This window comes from Nilaparvata lugens, chromosome 4 (genome assembly GCF_014356525.2).
Source record: "Nilaparvata lugens isolate BPH chromosome 4, ASM1435652v1, whole genome shotgun sequence".
In the NCBI taxonomy this organism is placed as follows: domain Eukaryota; kingdom Metazoa; phylum Arthropoda; class Insecta; order Hemiptera; family Delphacidae; genus Nilaparvata; species Nilaparvata lugens.
This window is the reverse complement of record NC_052507.1, coordinates 19,434,593-19,454,814: the sequence shown is the minus strand read 5'-3', so window position 1 is coordinate 19,454,814 and position 20,222 is coordinate 19,434,593. Positions and strand designations below refer to the sequence as shown.

The 20,222-nt window shown below is 36.4% G+C and overlaps 4 protein-coding genes across 4 annotated transcripts; 2 read left to right on the top strand and 2 right to left on the bottom strand.

The window, feature by feature from the left end:
- The first annotated feature begins 310 nt into the window (after window positions 1–310).
- Window positions 311–811, top strand: LOC120350816. The gene has a single exon (XM_039425701.1). It carries the CDS (start codon window positions 311–313, stop codon window positions 809–811), a length of 501 nt encoding a protein of 166 aa, XP_039281635.1.
- A 7,358-nt stretch (window positions 812–8,169) lies between these two features.
- On the bottom strand, window positions 8,170–9,095 carry LOC111055291 (probable prefoldin subunit 5). Its single transcript, XM_022342459.2, has one exon. The coding sequence runs from the start codon at window positions 8,723–8,725 to the stop codon at window positions 8,270–8,272; it is 456 nt and encodes a 151-aa protein (XP_022198151.1). The 5' UTR covers window positions 8,726–9,095; the 3' UTR covers window positions 8,170–8,269.
- Window positions 9,096–9,732: 637 nt separating this feature from the next.
- LOC111055290 (integrator complex subunit 11) lies at window positions 9,733–13,524 on the top strand. The gene is made up of 2 exons (XM_022342458.2): window positions 9,733–11,089; window positions 13,177–13,524. The coding sequence occupies exons 1-2, from the start codon at window positions 9,801–9,803 to the stop codon at window positions 13,439–13,441; spliced, it is 1,554 nt and encodes a 517-aa protein (XP_022198150.2). The 5' UTR covers window positions 9,733–9,800; the 3' UTR covers window positions 13,442–13,524.
- A 1,773-nt stretch (window positions 13,525–15,297) lies between these two features.
- LOC111062821 lies at window positions 15,298–20,090 on the bottom strand. The gene is made up of 3 exons (XM_022350510.2): window positions 19,832–20,090; window positions 16,917–17,201; window positions 15,298–15,504 (listed from the first exon to the last, which is right to left on the bottom strand). Exons 1-3 carry the CDS (start codon window positions 19,860–19,862, stop codon window positions 15,464–15,466), a joined length of 357 nt encoding a protein of 118 aa, XP_022206202.1. The 5' UTR covers window positions 19,863–20,090; the 3' UTR covers window positions 15,298–15,463.
- Between the last annotated feature and the right edge of the window lie 132 nt (window positions 20,091–20,222).

The window sequence follows — 20,222 nt, the reverse complement described above, 5'->3', positions numbered from 1 at the left end:
TAATTGTTAAGATCATTATAAGAGTGAGAAAAGTTGCAACTGAAATTTTTAAGTGGTCTAATAAGCGAGTTATGGGTTGTTGAAGTGCTAACTTTCCGGATTTCGTTTTCTTTCCAGATCATAAACGGTTTCGACTATATTATTAGAACTTCTCTTAAGAATTCAAAAAACGTATCTTTCCAAACTAAAACATTTTATTCCCCATATCCTAACAAAGGTTAGGAGCTCGGCTGGGACTAGTGGGGAGTTCAGTGTAGAGGTGGGGGTGCACCAGGGTTCTGCCCTGAGTCCACTCCTCTTCAACCTTGTGATGAACTACCTCATTGCAGAATTGCAGCTCGCACCTCCATGGGACATCCTATATGCTAATGACATTGTCCTCATCAGAAAAACGCCAGATGAGATACAGCAAGCACTTGACATGTGGCGAGCCAAACTGGAAGGAGCTGGCCTCAGAATCAGTAGGGAGAAAACAGTTTACATGCACTGTGGTTTTAGTGGCAATGTCAGTCGGGCACCACACCTGCAAGGTACTCCTTTGGAGGTTGTTCAGCAATGCAAGTATTTAGGGTCGATCATCAACGATGGAAGCATTGATGCAGATATTTCGAGCAGGATTAGTACGGGTTGGATGAAATGGAGAGAGCTGACGGGAGTGCTTTGTGACAATAGAATGCCCATACACATTAAGGGCAAAGTGCATAAAGCTGCAGTGCGTCCAGCAATGATATATGGTGCAGAGTGCTGGCCTCTGAAAAAGCAACACGCAGAGAAACTTCATACTACTGAGATGGGCTGGAGGAGTAAGTAGACTGGACCACATTAAGAACACTCATGTACGTGGCAGTTTCAAAGTTGTGCCAATTGCTGAAAAAATAATGGAAGGAAGACTGCGATGGTATGGCCATGTAAAGAGACGTCCACCCGAAAACATGACTAGAAAAGTGCTGGAGATAGTGACAGGGGCCAAGGGGCAGAGGCAGACCACGCCTAACATGGATGGCACTAGTGCTTAGGGATATGAGACAATTGCAACTGACGGTAGAGACGACCCAAGATCGCAATCACTGGCGACTAAGATCCACCAGAGCCGACCCAAAATAATGGGAAAAAGGCAAGGAAGAAGAAGAAGAAGAAGAAGAAGAAGAAGAAGAAGAAGAAGAAGAAGAAGATCGTTCATGAATAAAAAATTAACTTTTTTTGAATTCGATAACTTGTTTATTTTGGCAATTATCGCGAAAAAACGCATATTAGAACAAAGCCAATGGAATACTGAATGTATTAAGAAAAACTCCAATGGAAAATTCGAAACCGTTTATGATGTGGAAAGAAAACGGAGTTTTCTCCAGTGCTTGAATAAAGCACTGACACAATGAAAGAAAACGGAGTTTTCTTTAGTTGAAGTGCTAAAGTGTTTAGCACTTCAACAACCCATAGCTCGCTTATTAGACCACTTGAAAATTTAGTTGCCAGTTTTTCTCACTCTTATAATGATCTTAACAATTATATTGAAAAAGATTATCCAATTTAAATAATAAAACGTGTACGGAACAGTCTTAAATCGTCAATCTCGGATGCCTATATACAGTCGTTAGGTCATTTCAGAGTTTGTTCTTTAGCTACATTTCAGTGATGATAAATCTAACGGCACTTCAGTGAAACGTAAATCTAACGGCACTTCGTTGAAAAGTAGATCTAACGGCAGCTTATGGTGAAAACCGATATCGTCAGTTATGGGCTAACGCACTACTTCCAACGTCGCGTTCAGTTCTTTGTGAAATCGAGCCTAAATTATTTTTAAATATCCATAAAAGTAATTAATTTTATTTGTTTAAGATAGTTATAGGGAATCTTCAAAATATTTTTTATTTCTTGTAACGAAGTAAATCTATGATTGATGAAGAAAGCTTGGCATTAGGATTTCAAGCTCTCGAGCGACTTTTAAAGCTCGAATCTCGTAGTCCAACGGTCAACTCATCCTCGACCACGTGTGTGGCTCGGTTGCCAGATCTCTCTCTATTACGACAGAGCGCTGCCGCAGTTACACTGTTCCAAGAACCTGTCTTATCATGCAACACCCCATCAGGTAGTGCGAAAGCACGGCCCCTCTTCTCCTAAAAGAGGAACTCTTCCTAATTCTACAATTGGGCCTTGGCACCCCGGCTTTGACGACATCGGGAAGCCACCTGATACACCATGACGAGGAGGACAATCAACTCCAGAAAAGCACTCACTTCTTTATTCCAACCACCGGAACGAGCCAGGGTGGTTGGTAGGCATGTCAAGAGTCACACCCCCCCCCCTATTGTAGCCCGCCCCAGACGCTGACTGAGTTTAGCCCGCCCAGGGCGACCCTGGGAGTTCTAGTAGAAGATAGTGCGGGCCAAAGTCTACTCAGATTCTATTCAATCTCTTTATTTTTGCAATAATATAATAGCAATATCTCAGGTAACTACTATTAAATAAGAGATTTTCTCACCATCTCGATATTTGTCGATAGATGAGAGTATGATTGCCTTCAAAAGTAGATCCACGATTAGGCAATAGGCTACCTACATGCCGATAAAGCCCATAAAGAGGGGTTCAAAGTTTGGGCCATGGCGTTTGCTATCATAGACTATCTTATTTTACAAACTTATTTTATGAAACTTTAAACTTATTTAACTAAACAAAATTACTTATTCCTGTAAAATATTTTTCTTTTGATAAAAAATTATAATATGTGCATATTTTTATGTAAATTATGTATTTAGTATTACTATTGAATTTTAGTTTATTGTGCAAACAATAGTTATTTGTATTAGTTCATTTATATATGAAAACATATTTTATTATAGAACTAAGAAAGGTTGAGTATGCAAATAATGCCAAATATTTTTCTTTTGATAAAAAAAAATCGATTATGATGTGAGAATATTCTTTTATAATTTTATTATTCCATTTTTCATAAATTTCAGATACTTTTTTCATTATGTTTCCAATATTAGCATCATTCCAATTAAATGAATAATCATAAATCAATGGTAAATTATTCTACCACTTGGAACCTATGCCCACTTGTCACTGATCAAATGTCTAAACGGTCTCTGTTATAATCATTTACGTCCTACTTTCTCGAAAGTAGGTGATAGATTATCATTTTTTATTATCGATTATAAGGTCAGAAACAGTATATAAATAAATTTGTAGATCATCACTACAATTGAGGGCTTAGGCCTATGCCCTATAAAGGGTTAAAACACAAATTAATTTGAATAAAGAAGACGAAACCTATTATTAAGCACCTAATAAAATCTTCTTGAATTGCTGACTCAAATAATGTTTAGCTGGGTTCTTATCATCTTTACTTTTCCATGAAGCAATGAATTGGCATTTTATGTCAGTTTCTATAATTCAACATAGGATTATTTTGTAACTTTGAACACTGTTCAATGGTAGAGGCCAGGCTCCTTGGCCTATTAGCCTTATTTTATTCAATTAGCATACAAGATGTTCGCTTCTTCTAATAAGTTACTGATACTGATCCAATTCACTTCAGCCAATATAAGGATGCACACATAAAGGCCGGCTGCACGTCAAATAATATATTTCATGAAGATCATGTAAGTTACGTTTTCTTCTAGGGCTATTCTATATTTTTTAACAAATTCATTTTCTTCTTCTGTAAGCGCTACAGTTCGGGGTGAACCTTGGCCTTCTCTAAAATTTGCCTCCATTCCTCTCGCACAACCGCCTTGCGTTTCCATCCTCTCATTGCCACCACAGCCAGGCCCATCTCAACATTTTGCAACCATCGTTCCCTTGGTCTGCCTCTTCTTTTTGTTCCCATCATATTACCTGTGAGCATTTGCATCTGCATTCTCTGCTCGTCCATTCGATAGGCATGTCCAAGCCAGCTAATTATTGATCCTCGCAAGATTGGATAAATTGTTCGTCATGCCATTTCTTCGCATTTTCCAGTTCCCATCAATATTGGATGGCTCTTATATTTTTTGTGTAGGCCTAATTCTTTGTTCAAGGATACTTTATACTATTATTTAGCGTATGGCAGTATACACAACACATTTATGATCACAAAATTCGAAAAAAAAGAAAACAATAGAAAATTCATATATAAATCGAATGAAAATATCTTAGTCACTTTTGACCTGGAAATTAGAGGCATGCTTCCAGGGTATTTAAGTAGGCTATTGATGCTGGTTTAGCCACCAGGAAATCTTCATGTGCACCTGTGTATGCTGATCTGGGACATTCCTCCACTATGTGTCTCACAGTCTGGACTGCTCCACACTCACAGAAAGGGGAGTCAGCCTTCCCCCACTTATGCATCAGATAGGCACATCTACCATGATGAGTTCGTACCCTATTCAATGCCGACCATGTTTTACGAGGCAAATCGAAGCCTGGTGGCCTTTTGGTTACAAATGGGATGTCAATGTTCTGCTTTGCTGACCACGCTTGTTGCCAGGCCTCAGTTATACGGAAACCTGAATCTAAGGCTGTAATTGCCGTCCTAACCGGTGGCTTACGAGATTGCAGACGTCTCTGATTGGCATCTTGTATATCCTCATGTATTGGCAGGCTTCGATTTTCCTGTATCTTCTTGTACTCTCTAGTAAGGGCATTCATGCGTCGAAGATTTGGGGGTGGGATGTGACTCAACACCGGGAGCCATTCCACAGGGGTAGATTTTAGAACACCACCTATCATTCTCATTGAGTTATTTAGCTGAACATCAACCCTATGAATATGAGAGCTATTCATCCAGACTGGAGCACAGTACTCAGCAGCTGAAAGACAAGGCTTAGGGCTGTAGAGCGTAATGTAGATGCTGAAGCTCCCCATGATGTTCCGCAAAGTTTTTGCATAATATGGTTTCGGGTTTTTAGTTTTTCTGCTGTCTTTGTTAGGTGCTCTTTGAATGAAAGTGTCCTATCAAGTATCACGCCCAAATATTTTGGAGCCTTATTGTGTTTAAGGCTTCTATTCTCGAATTGAATTCTTAGCTCTCTGTTAGCTTCTCTATTGTTCAGGTGGAAGCATGCAACTTCTGTTTTACTGGCATTTGGTTGGAGACGCCATCTTCGAAAGTACCTACCCATCTCTCTCAAGTCATCTGTAAGAATTTCCTCTGACTCTTCAAATGATTTACACTGTGTCGATAATACCCAGTCATCAGCATAGCCATGTTTTCTAGTCAAGGTTTCTGGCATGTCAGCAATATACAGACTGAACAAGAGAGGGGCAAGAACTGAGCCCTGAGGCAGACCATTCTTAAGTTTCCTTTGTGAGCTTATATCAGATCCAATGATGACTTTGAAAGTTCTATCACTCAGCATATTATTCACAAGACGAGCTGTTATTTTACACTTGATCACTTTTAGGAGCTTATAGATCATACCTTCTCTCCAAACAGTGTCATAAGCTGCTGATAGATCGATAAAGGCAGCAGATGTTTTCAGTTTCTTCTGGAAACCAGCTTCAATGCATGTTGTAAGTGATAGAACTTGATCAACACAGCTCCTGTTTGGTCTGAACCCAGCCTGCTCAACAGGTATGATTTCAAATATTTTCTGGCATACTCTATTATAGATTAGCCTCTCCAGTAGTTTATACACCACCGACAGTAATGCAATTGGTCTATAGTTTTTTGCTGAGTTTGCTGGTTTTCCTGGTTTCAAAATTGCTATAATCTTTGACTGCCTCAGCTCTTTGGGTACATTGCCAGTTTGCATAACATCAGTGAAGAATTTAGCCAGCCATACCTTTGCATATTTTCCACATTTAACTAGAAATTCTGGGTTTACACTATCAAATCCTGGTGCTTTTCCAGAAGCTACATGCTTGAGAGCTGATGCGATTTCTTCTGGGTGAAAGGTAGACTGAATTCACTCTCTGTTGCCTGTCTCTTAAGTTGGCTCAGCTCATGTTTTATTTTGGTCGAGTGTTCTCTGTCCACTTGTGCTCTGGATGTTTCCACTATGTGAGATGCTATTGAGTTTGCAGAGACACCTGCTTTTTGTCTTTCCATGGGTGCTCCACTGCCCAATTTCCTTAGAAGAGCCCATGCTTGTCGACTTGAGGTTGGAAGTTCATGTTCATTTTATACTCATTTACTTACTTAGGACATTAGCATTATGGGCAGTAATGGTACAAGCTATTGACCTAATTAGTGTTCGGGAGTTTCATTTTAGTATTCATTAGTTTCAGTTTCACCAGAGACAAGAAATCCTTGATCTATGGTTTCACTAACTACATTCATTATTATTTTGGTTTCATTATCTACAACAAAGTTCATTTCAGTTTTCCTTGAAACTAGCTTTGACCTGAAGACATTTGCATTCACGTGGTATGTCCAAAAGTCGTGGCTTATTCTTTGATTAATTCCTTGGCTAATGTCATTGTTGATATTTATCTCTTAAAAGAATCAACCGTTTCCAAAGTATATCAATCAACACTGAGGGTTTCATCTTGAGGTATATTGTTTTATCCTTATTCAACTTCAGACCTATTTTATGACCAGCTCTCTCTAGAGTTGTGAAAGTGGCTTGAGTGTTGTGGAAGAGTGCGTGTTCATTTCGAGCCACCAGCAAATATGTCGGCATAGGCATAATTTCCTTTCGAGTAGATACTCTGAACCATTTCACGTAGTGCGAGATATTGAATAGCAAGGCTGACAATGAATCTCCCTGTCTAAAGGTGAGCGTGCACTAGGTCACGCGGTTACCCGAGCGCGGAAAAATTACGACCTGCCTCCGTGCACTAGGAGCACGGCACGACACGGTTCCGACCCCGAGATTCCAGACTTTTCGAAATACGCGTCGCGCCGCGTTCTCGACCTAGTGCACGGAGGTGCACTTGATCACATGTATTTAATTCCAGGTCGGAAATTCTCCGCGCCGTTCCACCGACCTAGTGCACGCTCTATTTAACACCTTTGGTGACATGTGGAGTTTTCTGCTCAGTTTACCTCTAAGTTTCTATAACTTGGGCCATGTTATTCCTCTGTCATGCTGGTGATTGAGGCGGATTAGGTTTTTGGAAATTTTTTCAAGTCCAGTAAATTCAGCAGCCAAATATGAAGTCAAAACAACTGTCTATGAAATCGAATCATTTGTTCTTTGTGATCAAATAACAAATCAACTTATTTGTCTTTTAGGAACAATTTATCTTTGTGGGCCTGGTCACATATCCTTAGGAGGATGGTAGTTCATAATATGTCTAATATCTTGGATATTATCTAAGATATAGAATGTTTCGACAATCGATCTTAGAATAAGGCAAGATAAATAAATTGTTCATAATTATTGCGCGTCTCCTCTAGGGTTAAAATACTAAGAAATTAGTTATATAATTTCTTATGAATCCTGTATACGTGATCCTCTTGGGTTTATGAACTTGTGTAACAGTAAAAAGTAAATACAACATCTACTACAGTTGCACTATCACCTCCACTGCTGAAAGTATGTAATCCAAGGTTTAACTTTGACATTTCAACCACAAGGAAAAGGTTGAAGTTGCAGCTTTGTGAAAGATGGGAGTACTGCACATACGCTCTTTGTAGTCAATCAAAAGCAGACCATTCACTATCCGACAATTTGGTCCAACTAGGTTGGGCCACCACCAGCTAGTGCACGCATTCGGTGTGCGTGTTCCTATGGCTATTTCCAGATTTTGTTTCTCATCTGCACGCCAGACCATGCATGACTACTTGCACATACTTGCATTGGGTGGTAACATTCAATGTGATCATACCCTGAAGCATAAAAAGGCCATTTAAAAACCAGGGCCTTCTCATTATAGCTTAGTTATGACAGGTTTAGTTGGCATTTTTCAAGTGACTATCTAAACCATCTACAATTAAATTGATTACCATATAATGTGCCTTTATTCTGAGTCCGATGCTAGCAAATTTTAGATTTTTATCTGACTTGGAAAATGAATTGTTTCGAATCTAAAGAATATTATGTACCAAAAAACTTATTGATCATGTTATGTCAAAATGCACTTTTCCGCTTGCAATATTTGTTAATTAGGTAATTCAATTGAAATAACTGAGCCAAATTGATTGGCCAATGTTTTCATTTATCAGAAGAATTAGATTAAGATACTCTTGAATTTGTATAGAAATGGTAGGTTTTAGAAGCTTAATAATGATTTACCACAGTCTGTGCTACTCAATAAAATATTTATTGACAAAATAGAAATTAAAGCACGTAATTAGATGGTTAGAAAGATATTAATCAAAATTATGGATTATGTTACATGCTTATTCTTTAACAGACAATTTATTCACAAATATATCTTGTAATTTCAGCTCAGTTTCCCTCTGTTTCGTTTCAGCCAAAACTAAATACTTCTCCACCTTCATCATTTGTTCATTAACAAAGACTGATTTTCGTTTGAAGTAATCAACTGCGCTGCTTACATCCTTTTGAACATAATAGGCAGCTCCAACATCAATCAATACATTATTACTATCAGCTATGTTACCATAAACATACATAGATCCAGTCAATGGAACCAAAACTTCTTTACCATTCATTTCTGGTGTTATCTTTTCCAGGACATGTTGGGAACCAGTGAGTTTCTTCTGAGCAATATCCAAATACTCCATTGAAGACTGCAGTGTTTTGAGATCCTTCTCGGATTGTTCTTTGACAGAAGTGAGGTTTTCAATTTCTTGATAGGTTTGAAAGTCCAAATGAATCTTTTTCTCCTCCATAGTGATGATTAGAGTGATGAATAAGTTATCTCAAAAATATAAAACAAATTTAATGATAAAAATCAAGCATGTGTGTGTCACTAATTATTACAAGACAAGTCGTTTTGAAGTTTGAAAAAACTGGTCAAATATCTATTAATTTTTCAAAGTTTACTAAAAGAACAGCACTTTTTGACTTGTCATAACAATTTTCATAACACGCAACTTATTTATATCAAAATTGAACAACTTTACTTTACACTCTTTTTAACCTAAAACCAGTCTATTTGGATTCGATTTCTAGACAGAGACAGAGATAGATGTCATATAAAAAATCATCATAGACCTGTAGTCATTAAGAAGAGACATGACCGTATTTAGTCATGATCACTCATTCCCATCGATGATAAGAAACAGCTCCTCTGAGAAGGACTACATGCTGATAAAAACAGAATTGCTTGACTATTGAGTGAAAATCATCAGGTTCACGATAAGTTGTAGGCTCGATGCACATATTCGACGCCGTAGTGTGATTAGGCTATTCACTTCATTAGATTAGGCTAATTGTTGATATTCAATCGTAATATAAAAGAGTTAGTAGTACATTGAATTTTTAAATTATTTATATAAAAATCATGTCGTTGATAAATTTACTTAAATTCGTTTACAAACCTACTTCGGTTAGTTGAATGGGCCGTCAGTTTTTTCGAACGGGAAGTCTCCATTATCATGCTTAGCCCACAAAACTTTATATAAAGATACAAGGAATCACCTAATATATTAATATCAAAAAGATTTTTTGTACCAAAGCTACTCTAATTATTTGAAGTGTAATATATATTTCAACTAATAATAAGAAGTATAAAAAAATAGTAGGCAGTAAAACCAATCCTTGAGAGAGAATGTTGTGAAGGCGGTGGCCGGTCACGACTTAACCTAACCTCAAATGAAACACGAAAGCGGTGTTCGGTGTTCGGTTCTCGGTGTTTACTGTTTGTGTTTATTTACTGACTACTTAGGCTACTATATTATTGATTGTGTTATTATATCTCATTTTCATTTGGATCACTGTGGTGCTTTACCTTATTTCACTGAAATGGTTGGGTATTCTGGTCCTATTTATATGACTCATCCGACCAAAGCTATTGCACCAATACTCTTAGAAGATATGAGGAAAGTAGCTGTTGAGAAAAAAGGAGAAAGTAATTTTTTCACATCCCAGATGATTAAAGACTGTATGAAGAAAGTTATTGCCGTCACCTTACATCAGTCAGTTATGGTTGACAATAATTTGGAGATAAAAGCTTACTATGCGGGTCATGTGTTGGGTGCGGCTATGTTTTCTATTCGAGTAGGTTCACAATCTGTTGTGTATACTGGAGATTATAACATGACTCCTGATCGACATTTAGGAGCAGCATGGATAGATAAGTGTCGGCCCGATCTACTCATTACCGAATCCACATATGCTACAACAATCCGTGATTCAAAACGATGCAGAGAAAGAGACTTTCTGAAAAAAGTTCACGAATGTATTGATAGAGGGGGGAAAGTTCTTATACCAGTGTTTGCTCTTGGTCGTGCTCAAGAACTGTGTATTCTCCTTGAAACTTATTGGGAACGGATGAATTTAAAAATACCAATATATTTTGCTGCCGGCCTGACTGAAAAAGCCAACAATTATTACAAAATGTTCATTACTTGGACAAATCAAAAAATCCGTAAAACGTTTGTCCAACGTAACATGTTTGACTTTAAACACATCAAGCCTTTCGATAAAGCGTACATTGACAATCCAGGCGCTATGGTCGTATTTGCTACGCCCGGAATGTTGCATGCTGGACTTTCACTACAAATTTTCAAAAAACTAGCGCCGAATGAAAATAACATGATAATCATGCCTGGATTCTGTGTTAGTGGGACGGTCGGTCATAAAGTTTTAAATGGTGCTAAAAAGATCGAGTTTGAAAACAGGCAAGTAGTTGAAGTAAAGATGTCCGTACAGTACATGTCCTTCTCTGCTCATGCTGATGCTAAAGGAATCATGCAGCTCATCCAGTATTGCGAGCCCAAGAATGTGATGCTCGTGCACGGGGAAGCCCCGAAAATGGAATTCCTTAAAGAAAAAATCAGACAAGAATTCAACTTGGATTGCTTCATGCCAGCTAATGGAGAAACATTTGTTTTGGAAACAAGTCTTCATATTCCTATTGATGTGTCATTGCCTCTTCTTAAAGCAGAAGCTAAACGATACAATGCAACCCCTCCTGATCCCAAAAAGCCACGGATTATACATGGTGTCCTGGTGGTTAAAGACAACTCTACTTGCCTGATGGACGTCGATGAGGCCTGCAAAGAGGCAGGAATTACTCGCCATGTCATCAGGTGATTACTACTCACAAGTTACACTAACTTAAGGGTTTAAATTTTTTCAATTCTAGAACCGTTTACAATTACAGGGTAGCACAGGGAAACGGCTAATTTTGAATTAATTATCACAAAAAAATTAATATAGCAAATGAAATACCATGTATTCATCATGCCATTCATTATATTACAATGAAAATGTGCAATGTTCATCATGCCATCTATGATATTACAATGCGAATTTTAAAAATTGCCCCTTCATCTTTCAATATGACATCATAAATATATGATCTCATTCGGCATCCATAGCCTGTTTGGCCAGTTATCTCATGGAAACTCTGCGATGACAGTGTCGAAAATTCAGGGAATGCAGTGATTCAGTTTCAAATGTTCCTTCAGTTTATGTATTGTTGAAGTGCCCAGTCCACATTAACGCCAAGTCGCTGGCCAAACTTACCATGTTGGTCTTTCATATACACAGCAATTTGACCATTTGTGAATGCTTGGCTGGCCAATCGCCCTCGCTTGGCTGGGCGAGGCTCGACAATAATCGGAGCAGCCATACACACTCGCGCTCATCGTCATTTGTACGCGTAAGGCGAGAGTGTGGATGTGGACATGGGGTGTGTAAGGTGCATCTTGACTCAAGATATTCCCACAGGGATCATGACGTCAAATGTGGTAATGCTGCTAAAACATTTTCTGTGCGATAATATTACCATTTTTATAAAATGCTTTAACCGCTTCTGCAAGTTCCATACCAGTCAAGTGATCAATGATTACCAAATATCAATGCTTTCATATCAATTGTGCGAAATTTCAAACAGCTACCGACTCTACAGTGATACAAACTATAAAATTAAAAATCTCCGGTACGCTGGGCCATTCTGTGTATTTCGTCAACAATACTATGTATATTGTATAGGGGTACGTTTATGTCGGAGCTGTGATAAACGATCCTAGCAACGATGAGAGAAGCGATGCTAGTAGGGAGTAGCGCTCAGCTTCTATCGACTGTTCATGCCGACAGTCGTGCTTAAAGCTTGATTCGTGAGTTCATGTTTTGAAAAACCAATTTGTGTATGCTATAATGAGTGATTCTGATGAAGATTTTATTTTTGCATTGAATACAGTAAAGCATTACTTACTAGGTTGTAGAGAACGTGAATATTATGCACATCCTATCAATTTGGAGACGAATGTATTTGGGGAGTACCCGTATCATCATTTGTATAAAGATTTAAGACAGCATCCAAAAAAAATTGTTTGACTATATGAGAATGTAAATAGAAACTTTCGACTACATTTTGACGAGAGTTTCCAATAATCTCCAAAAGGACTGGAATAATTATCACATTAAGTCCTATCATGGCAGAGGAGCGATTAATGCTAACATTAAGGTAAGTAGGTTTATACAAAAAAGTTATAATCTTGGATAAAATAGAAACAATTGAATTTATTCTTGAAATGCATACATCAAGGTCTATATTATGTTTAATTATTATCATTGACAATGAGATAGAATTTTGTAATTGAATAAGAAATAGTTTAATAAAGTAAAGAAAATTGCTTACGAAACTCCACATATAAATCAACCCAAATCATGAAAAAATATTGGTCCATGTTTGTACTTTGTAGTCTACAACTCGATACTAGCCTCGATACTAGCTTCGAAAATGGACCGAGCCATTATCGATGCTCTTATCGATGGTCAGGACCCAAGATCGATTTTCATCGCAGCTCCGACATAAACAGGCCTCATTAGAAAGCACGTTGGTATTATCTACGCGTTGCTAGAATCGCAGCTTTTATCACTAATCGCAGCTCCGACATAAACGTACCCTAGGATGTGATTTGTCCAATTTGCACCATCTACGTTTAACGCTACGTAACGTTTACTTGTAGGTATGGTTGCTTTTATCATAATGTGTTTCATTCGGGGTTCAAACGAACAACTGACATTTCTCCGTTTAAACCGAGCATCTGCCTCCGGGCATTAAATAGCAAGCAAATGTTAATGCTATGCTGGCATGACTTGAGAACGTGAATCTTACTGAATACTGATAATTTCGTTAACAATCAAACTTTGGTTGAATCGTTTTCAGATTCACATCGACGGTTCGACTGGACGACCCTGGCCCCTGCTCGCAGACACTGGACAAGCTGCAACGACTGCTGGGTGAACGCATGGAGGGACGCTGGAGCATTGGGCAGACGGACGGTTCGCTGTCCATCGAGTCGGTGCTTGTCAAGGTGGAGGGGGGCGAGCACGAGAACAAGAACGTCTACGTGTCCTGGACCAATCAGGATGAGCGTCTCGGCTCCCTCGTGCTAGAGCTCATACAGAACATCGGCCACAAGGAAACCTAACACCACTCTGTTAAGTATGTACGCTGTAAAGTATTTTATATATTCTCGAAAGCCTCTTACCAATAAACAATTTATTTTAATAAGTTTTTGTTGATTACTTTCAAATGTTCAGGTTGATTAAAATTAATTATTCAGGTTGATCTTTCTCAATATCTATTATTATTATTAATAATAGATTGTATGGAAAGAGATGTGGTATTTTTGCATAGCCTAATTCGTTCGATTCCGTGTACAGGTCAGGCTACAAATGAAACAATTCTTAAACATTATAACTATATACTATCAACCATTGAGTTAGTTAGTCATCAAAGCTTCTCATTATTATTTTTTGTTTCATTAACAATAATACTAATAATTGGAAGAATAATACTTTGATGTTGTCAATACTACTCTATTTGTTCAAAATCAATATAAATTAAAGAACCAAATAATAAATTGTGACAAAACCCTGTTCTGCTGAAGATGTGGTAGGTGTTGCCATGAAACCTGGTTCTTTAACTTATATCGATTTTGAACAAATAGAGTAGTATTGACAACATCAAAGTATTATTCTTCCTTTTTGTGTAGTTGAGAAGTTGATATTGTGGTAATTATTCATATTGAATGAAAAAGACTAAGAAATTGTCAAAAAACCACTGATTTATTGATAATTAGAAAGACCGGTTTCGGTTATTACACCATTGTCAATCTCAGGTTTATCAGAGATTGACAATGGTGTAATAACCGAAACTGGTCTTTCTAATTATCAATAAATCAGTGGTTTTTGAAAATTTCTTAGTCTTTTTCATTCAATATTATTCTTCCAATTATTAGTATTATTGTTAATGAAACCAAAAATAATAATGAGAAGCTTTGATGATTAACTAACTCAATGGTTGAATGCCATCATCTAACTGCACTCTCGATGTCTCTTCACTATATAGATCATGATTTGATGAAAAATCGTAACTGGACTTACAGGTCTTACTGGTCTTAGCGGGATATCCCAGAATTTTTTGGAAACATCACTTTAGACCTTATGAAGTTTTTTTACTTTAGACTTGCTTCAATAGAAGAACTTTAAGTAAGGATCTAAACAGTATTTTTTCTGAAATTTGAGTTGAAATGATATGTTAAAACATTAAAAATTTAACGAATAGACTTGTGAATATTTATAAAGAAGAGGGATCACCTGCAAGATGTAATCTTGAAAATACAGTAAATATAGAAAGATTTCCGGGCTGGCAAATTATTCTATGATAGTAGTTCTCATTGAATTTCCTTCTAGCTGTTCACCCAGTTGTCAATATTTGCAGTAACAGAAGTCTTTTGGAGTGGTTGACAGCATTTAATTTGGAATTTCGTTTAATAATAAATATACCATTATCAATGGCCATATTCTATTACGAAGGTGGATTTGATTAATCCAATCGGTTTGTATAATTTGTGGTTTTAAATATTGGAAAAGGTTAATTAACAACTGAGTTGTACTGCGTGGAGACATAATTAATGAGATTTACTTTTAATTGTAATGCTTATTCAAACGCAGTATAAGTTTTGAGTCCTATAATCATAATTATTATAAATATTTCGTGATCTGGTTGGTGTCAGAGTATTCAGGTCGAACCTGATGAATTTTACAAGTCCCATGTAAAACATTTACCAATTTCGCATATTCAAATATAAACATAAATATTCAACTCTAAACAAAATTTTGACGGTCTTTCAATCCTGTTTTTTACTTTCTTATAATTAAAACAATTTACTCAAGTACAGAAGGTAGGACCGGATGATCCAAGTCGAACCGTGTGCTAGGAAAATAGTCCAACTATATATTTATATATTGAGAAAATTCTTAGTTTGAATATAAAAATGGGTTTTCAACTTTTGCAAGCTTTATTCCTCCATCTCAGCAATTCATAACACAAATGTATAGTTAAAAGAGCCTTCATGAAACAAAGACAAGTTATAGTATTTTTTCTGTGTAAAAAACGTTAAATATGAGAAAATTGTTTGGGTGATTTTTTCTTTCGCTCGCTTGGATTATAAATTAGCACATAGCTTAGCGTCGACCACTGGCAAATCTGTAAAACAAAGTAAAAAAATAAATCATTTTGGATTTTAAATAAAACAAATAAGATATTCAAACTCGAAATTCAAAATAAAAATTGATTTTAACTTGAAAATGACCTATGGTCGAAACTAGTCGTTAGAGCATTTTAACGTTTTTAATAATAAAGGGTACTACAAGTTTTCATATTGTTTTTATTAATTTGTACGAAATTTAAAATAAGTTACTTAGTAACAAGACTAAGTTTGAAAAGAAAGAAACCAAAGAATCTTTAGTATGGTGATTATTGATTGCATCAAGTTTCCTGTAAAACTTGTATAGGCCTACTGCTCGTCGATTATTTCAAATTCAACTCAATTATGCTTTAATTGAACTTTTGAATTGATTAATTTTATAGTAGAAAACACTTTGAAATAAATTATGTACAGACTTGAACAATTTCGATGGCTAATAAGGTTGATTTATAAAAAGTTTACAACTGCTAGTATACATAATTTACATACTGCAAAGTATACAAACTGCTTGAGTTATACAATTTCTCTATTTAATCATAATTAAGCTATCGCATCTTCCAAAGTTAAATCTATGCTTCGCCGGTTTTAAATGGAGAGATTGATTAACATCAGGAGGTACGTCAGCTACGTCTTTCAAAATACGTATTTCAAGCTACGCTGCGTTGGTATGTGATGACCATAATGGTTACGTTATATTTCCCCCGCTGGAGACATTACTACAGAAGCATGATGTATCTAAAGATATTTTTTTCCGTTATCTGCCAAGAAATGGTCTGTCTTTATACTTTTTGTGTAGTTGAGAAGTGATATTGTAGTAATTATTCATATTGAATGAAAAAGACTAAGAAATTGTCAGAAAACCACAGATTTATTGATACTTAGAAAGACCGGTTTCAGTTATTAGGCTACACCATTGTCAATCTCTGAGTTTGACAATCAATCAGAAATTGACAATGGTGTAATAACCGAAACCGGTCTTTCTAAGTATCATAAAATCTGTGGTTTTTGACAATTTCTTAGTCTTTTTCATTCAATCTTCTTTATAGTTTATAGTCTTCGCGGTCGCGTCTTGAATAGTTTCACATTCGGCTACTAGGTTGCGTTACTATCGCACTTTAGGGGGGGGGTTTAAATTGGTAATACAGTAATACAAGAGTAGAGACATAATAAGAATGCAATTTATCTCCAATAACCGGAAGTGAGCCCGCTGAGAGTGTTGGAAAGACTGATTCCATGGAGTCTACTATTGTACGGCACACTATCGATACGATAGTATCGTTATATATCGTTATTGCTCGTATATGATGGAATACTATCGCACCTTTTATCGTTTAGCGGGTGTTTTGAAAATAAATTGGTAATAATACAAGAGTACAAGGGTATAATAAGAATGCAATGTATATCTACTGACCGGAGGTGAGCCCGCTGAGAGTGCTGGAAAGACTGGATAGCAGACAGGAGGCGACCTTGCGGTGGCACTCGTTCTTGAGCTTGATGTAGGTGCCCTTGCTATTGCATTTGCAGCACAGGTTCACGTTGGCCTTCACGTCGAGGTTCAGACACAACCGTGACACGTCGCAGAGCAGACCGTTCAGCAGACTGCGCTCTTGTCTGTGGTGAACTGGTGTCTCTATCTCCAGCCCGGTCTCCTCAGCTCGGACCCCACTGTTCAGCATGCATAGCATAGCTGCGGCCACTGAAATTAATCGATAACCATATATCATATTATATCAAGGATAATTATTTATTTTATCCATTTTTTTTCTCTGTCATGTAACCCATGTCAGAGGTATTCATTAAACATGAAAAAAACCATTTATAATATGGAAAAAGTCCTTTACATACTTGGATTAATTTCCTTAAACTATCGTGCAGCATCCCACCATAGAGTCTATGTGTCGGGATGCATTTAGTCTAAAATTCTAAATATAATATTTTAAATACAAATGAATTTTTATACAATACATTAATCTGGGCTATTTCTACCAATATTGTATACCGTAAATAGCGCTAAAAATTAATAACTAATTATCGTAGTGAAAGAAAACAGAGCTCGAATAACATGCAATATTAGTTCATATACAATAGTGTTGTTCGCTACTTTCATTTCCACATACTTATTAACATAATGTATGTTTGATACTTTTTTGAATTTTGAAATGTTCATTCCCATTATCTCCACTGATAATGAATTAATAATTCTACAGCCTATAATAGTACAGATTTCTGACCAAAAGTTGTATTTCTTCTAGCAATATACAACTCCCTATCTCTAGATCTAGTGTTGTGCGCATAGTCTACATTGCGTGTTAAATGAGGGTTTCTTTTGATGAAGATAAGAACTGTATGTATGTATAGTTGCCGAACGCTTAAAACTTTATAATCTTTAAATAGCAGTTCGGTTGGGTAGAGTCTGGGTCTGTAGTTGATAATTTTTAATGTAAGTTTTTGTACTTTTAGGAGTGGATCCAAATGATTGTAATATGCACCTTCCCAAATAAGTATCCCATATCTAACAACAGATTCGAACAAAGCATAATAATACACTGTGTTCTTAGTTTTTGTGATTTGACAAAGTTTCACAAATATAAATACCAGATTTCTTAATTTTTTTACAATATAGTATATATGTTTGTTCCATCTAAAAAGGTCATCATTTATTATTCCTAAATATTTTACTGTATCAACTCTTCCAATGGAAGAGCAGTTGCAGGGCAAGTTGCCAGGATGAGCACAATAATGTAATTTAAGCTCATTCTGTTGTCGTTTACCTGTAGCAGTCAGTGAGAAGGCCAAAAATTTAGATCTTTCTATGTTGAAGTGAGTAGATTTCTATTGAACCAAAGCATGACTTTATGCATCTCAGACTCTGCCAATTATAATAAGTTGTTCCAATCATTATATTGTACAATGTCTATAGAAAGAGGTTTGGACACGCGGCCATTTTGTTGCTTGTTGAAAAGTGTATTAACTTGCTGCTATCCTGAGGTGATAAACAGCTAACGTGTTATTAGTATACAGAATATAATCTAGTATTATATTATAGTATGAATAGTGTATATAACATATTATGGAATATACATTGTTGAGTCTCGCTCCAAAATTTACATTGGTGTCATGAGCTCTATCTATAGACCTTGATTTTGTAGTACAGCTGAAGAAATGTTGGTTATACACATCTTGAGCCAGTTAACACACACATCGATTTATGGACGTTTACTTTTTTGCGGTCCATTTATGTATTCCATCAGATTAAACGGAACTTGACAAACATCGTCTTTTTAATGGAATAGAGTTTATAAGGACGGCAAAAAATCGTACGTCCAAAAATCGATTAATTTCCGTCTAAGAATAGGTTTTTTGCCGTCCTTCTATTAGATTGAACATAACTTGTCAAACAGATGATGTGTTCATGTGTTTGTTAAGTTCTGTTTAATCTGCTAGAATTCATATGGACGGCAAAAAGTAAAGCGTACAAAAATCTATGTGTGTGTTTAACTAGCCTAAAATGTGTATAACCAATTATACATCTTCAGCTTTACTACAAAATGCATAGCTTTACATGTAGCTCTTGATTCTTTATTGTTCTTCACTATTCTTACTAACTTTCTATCAATTACCATGAAGCCTCGCTTCAAGCGGGCTTGATAATCATGATTTTCACAAATAACACTAAAGATGGCAATCTTTAAACAATAAAATTACGCAGCAATAGAAAACTGGAAACTACGAATAGAGTATTAAGTGAGAGAAATGCTCCAATATTTTAGCTTCACAGAGAAATAAAACTATGTTTTAAATAATAATCTTTCAGTCAAGGTACATTGCTTTCAGTCATATTTTCTAATATTAAATCATATGAATAGCTCGGTAACAAAAATGAGATATCCTTTTTTGTAAATAATAGTGTTATCTGATAAATATATATGTTGACTGATAAATAAATGTTGACTGAAGAATCATTATATATCAATATTGAGATAGATTCACCGAAGTATCAAGTTGCATTTTCAATATTTCAGACGATGGTCTATTGATTTTTATGTAATTGATAAGAGTGATCCGTCGTCTGGTAGATTAGTGCTTGCGTAGCAGCATGGACGTCCGGATGGGCACGTTAAAATGTCGGTCCCGACTGCTATGTAACAGTCGTGAAGCCCATTGATTGTTTAGATAATATAGGTACTCAAGCGAGGTGAAAGTTCCGTCAGGGACTCCCCACCAATAAAACCGATACAAATATTTGTTATGTAATGGATTCTCCTATTCTCCAATCGGTTGAATATTTACAAATGATTTCCTATTCGATCACTAAAATACACTTACCAACAAATGAAATAGCTGAAAGACTGTACATGGTGACTCTTGAAGTAGCCTCTTTGACTGCTGTAAGCTGTTATCTACTTAAAAGCCTGAAGACTATTGTGAAGAACTATTCCACTGTTGGCACATTTTATACTAGTCTCCCTCAAATGATTCTACTGAAAACCATTCCAATCCCCTCCAATTCTTGTCTGGAATACATGTAAAACCTTATGCTTTCCTTAAAAAAATGTCATTGATTGAAATAGTAATTAATATCCATTAAATGGATTTTGCTTTTCGTTCGCAGTAATTGATTTCAAGTATTACTGAAACTGAGTCGAATTTGATAAGATAAAAGGATATCATGACACGTGTGGCTTACATTCGGTATATGCCGGTACCTTGACAGTAG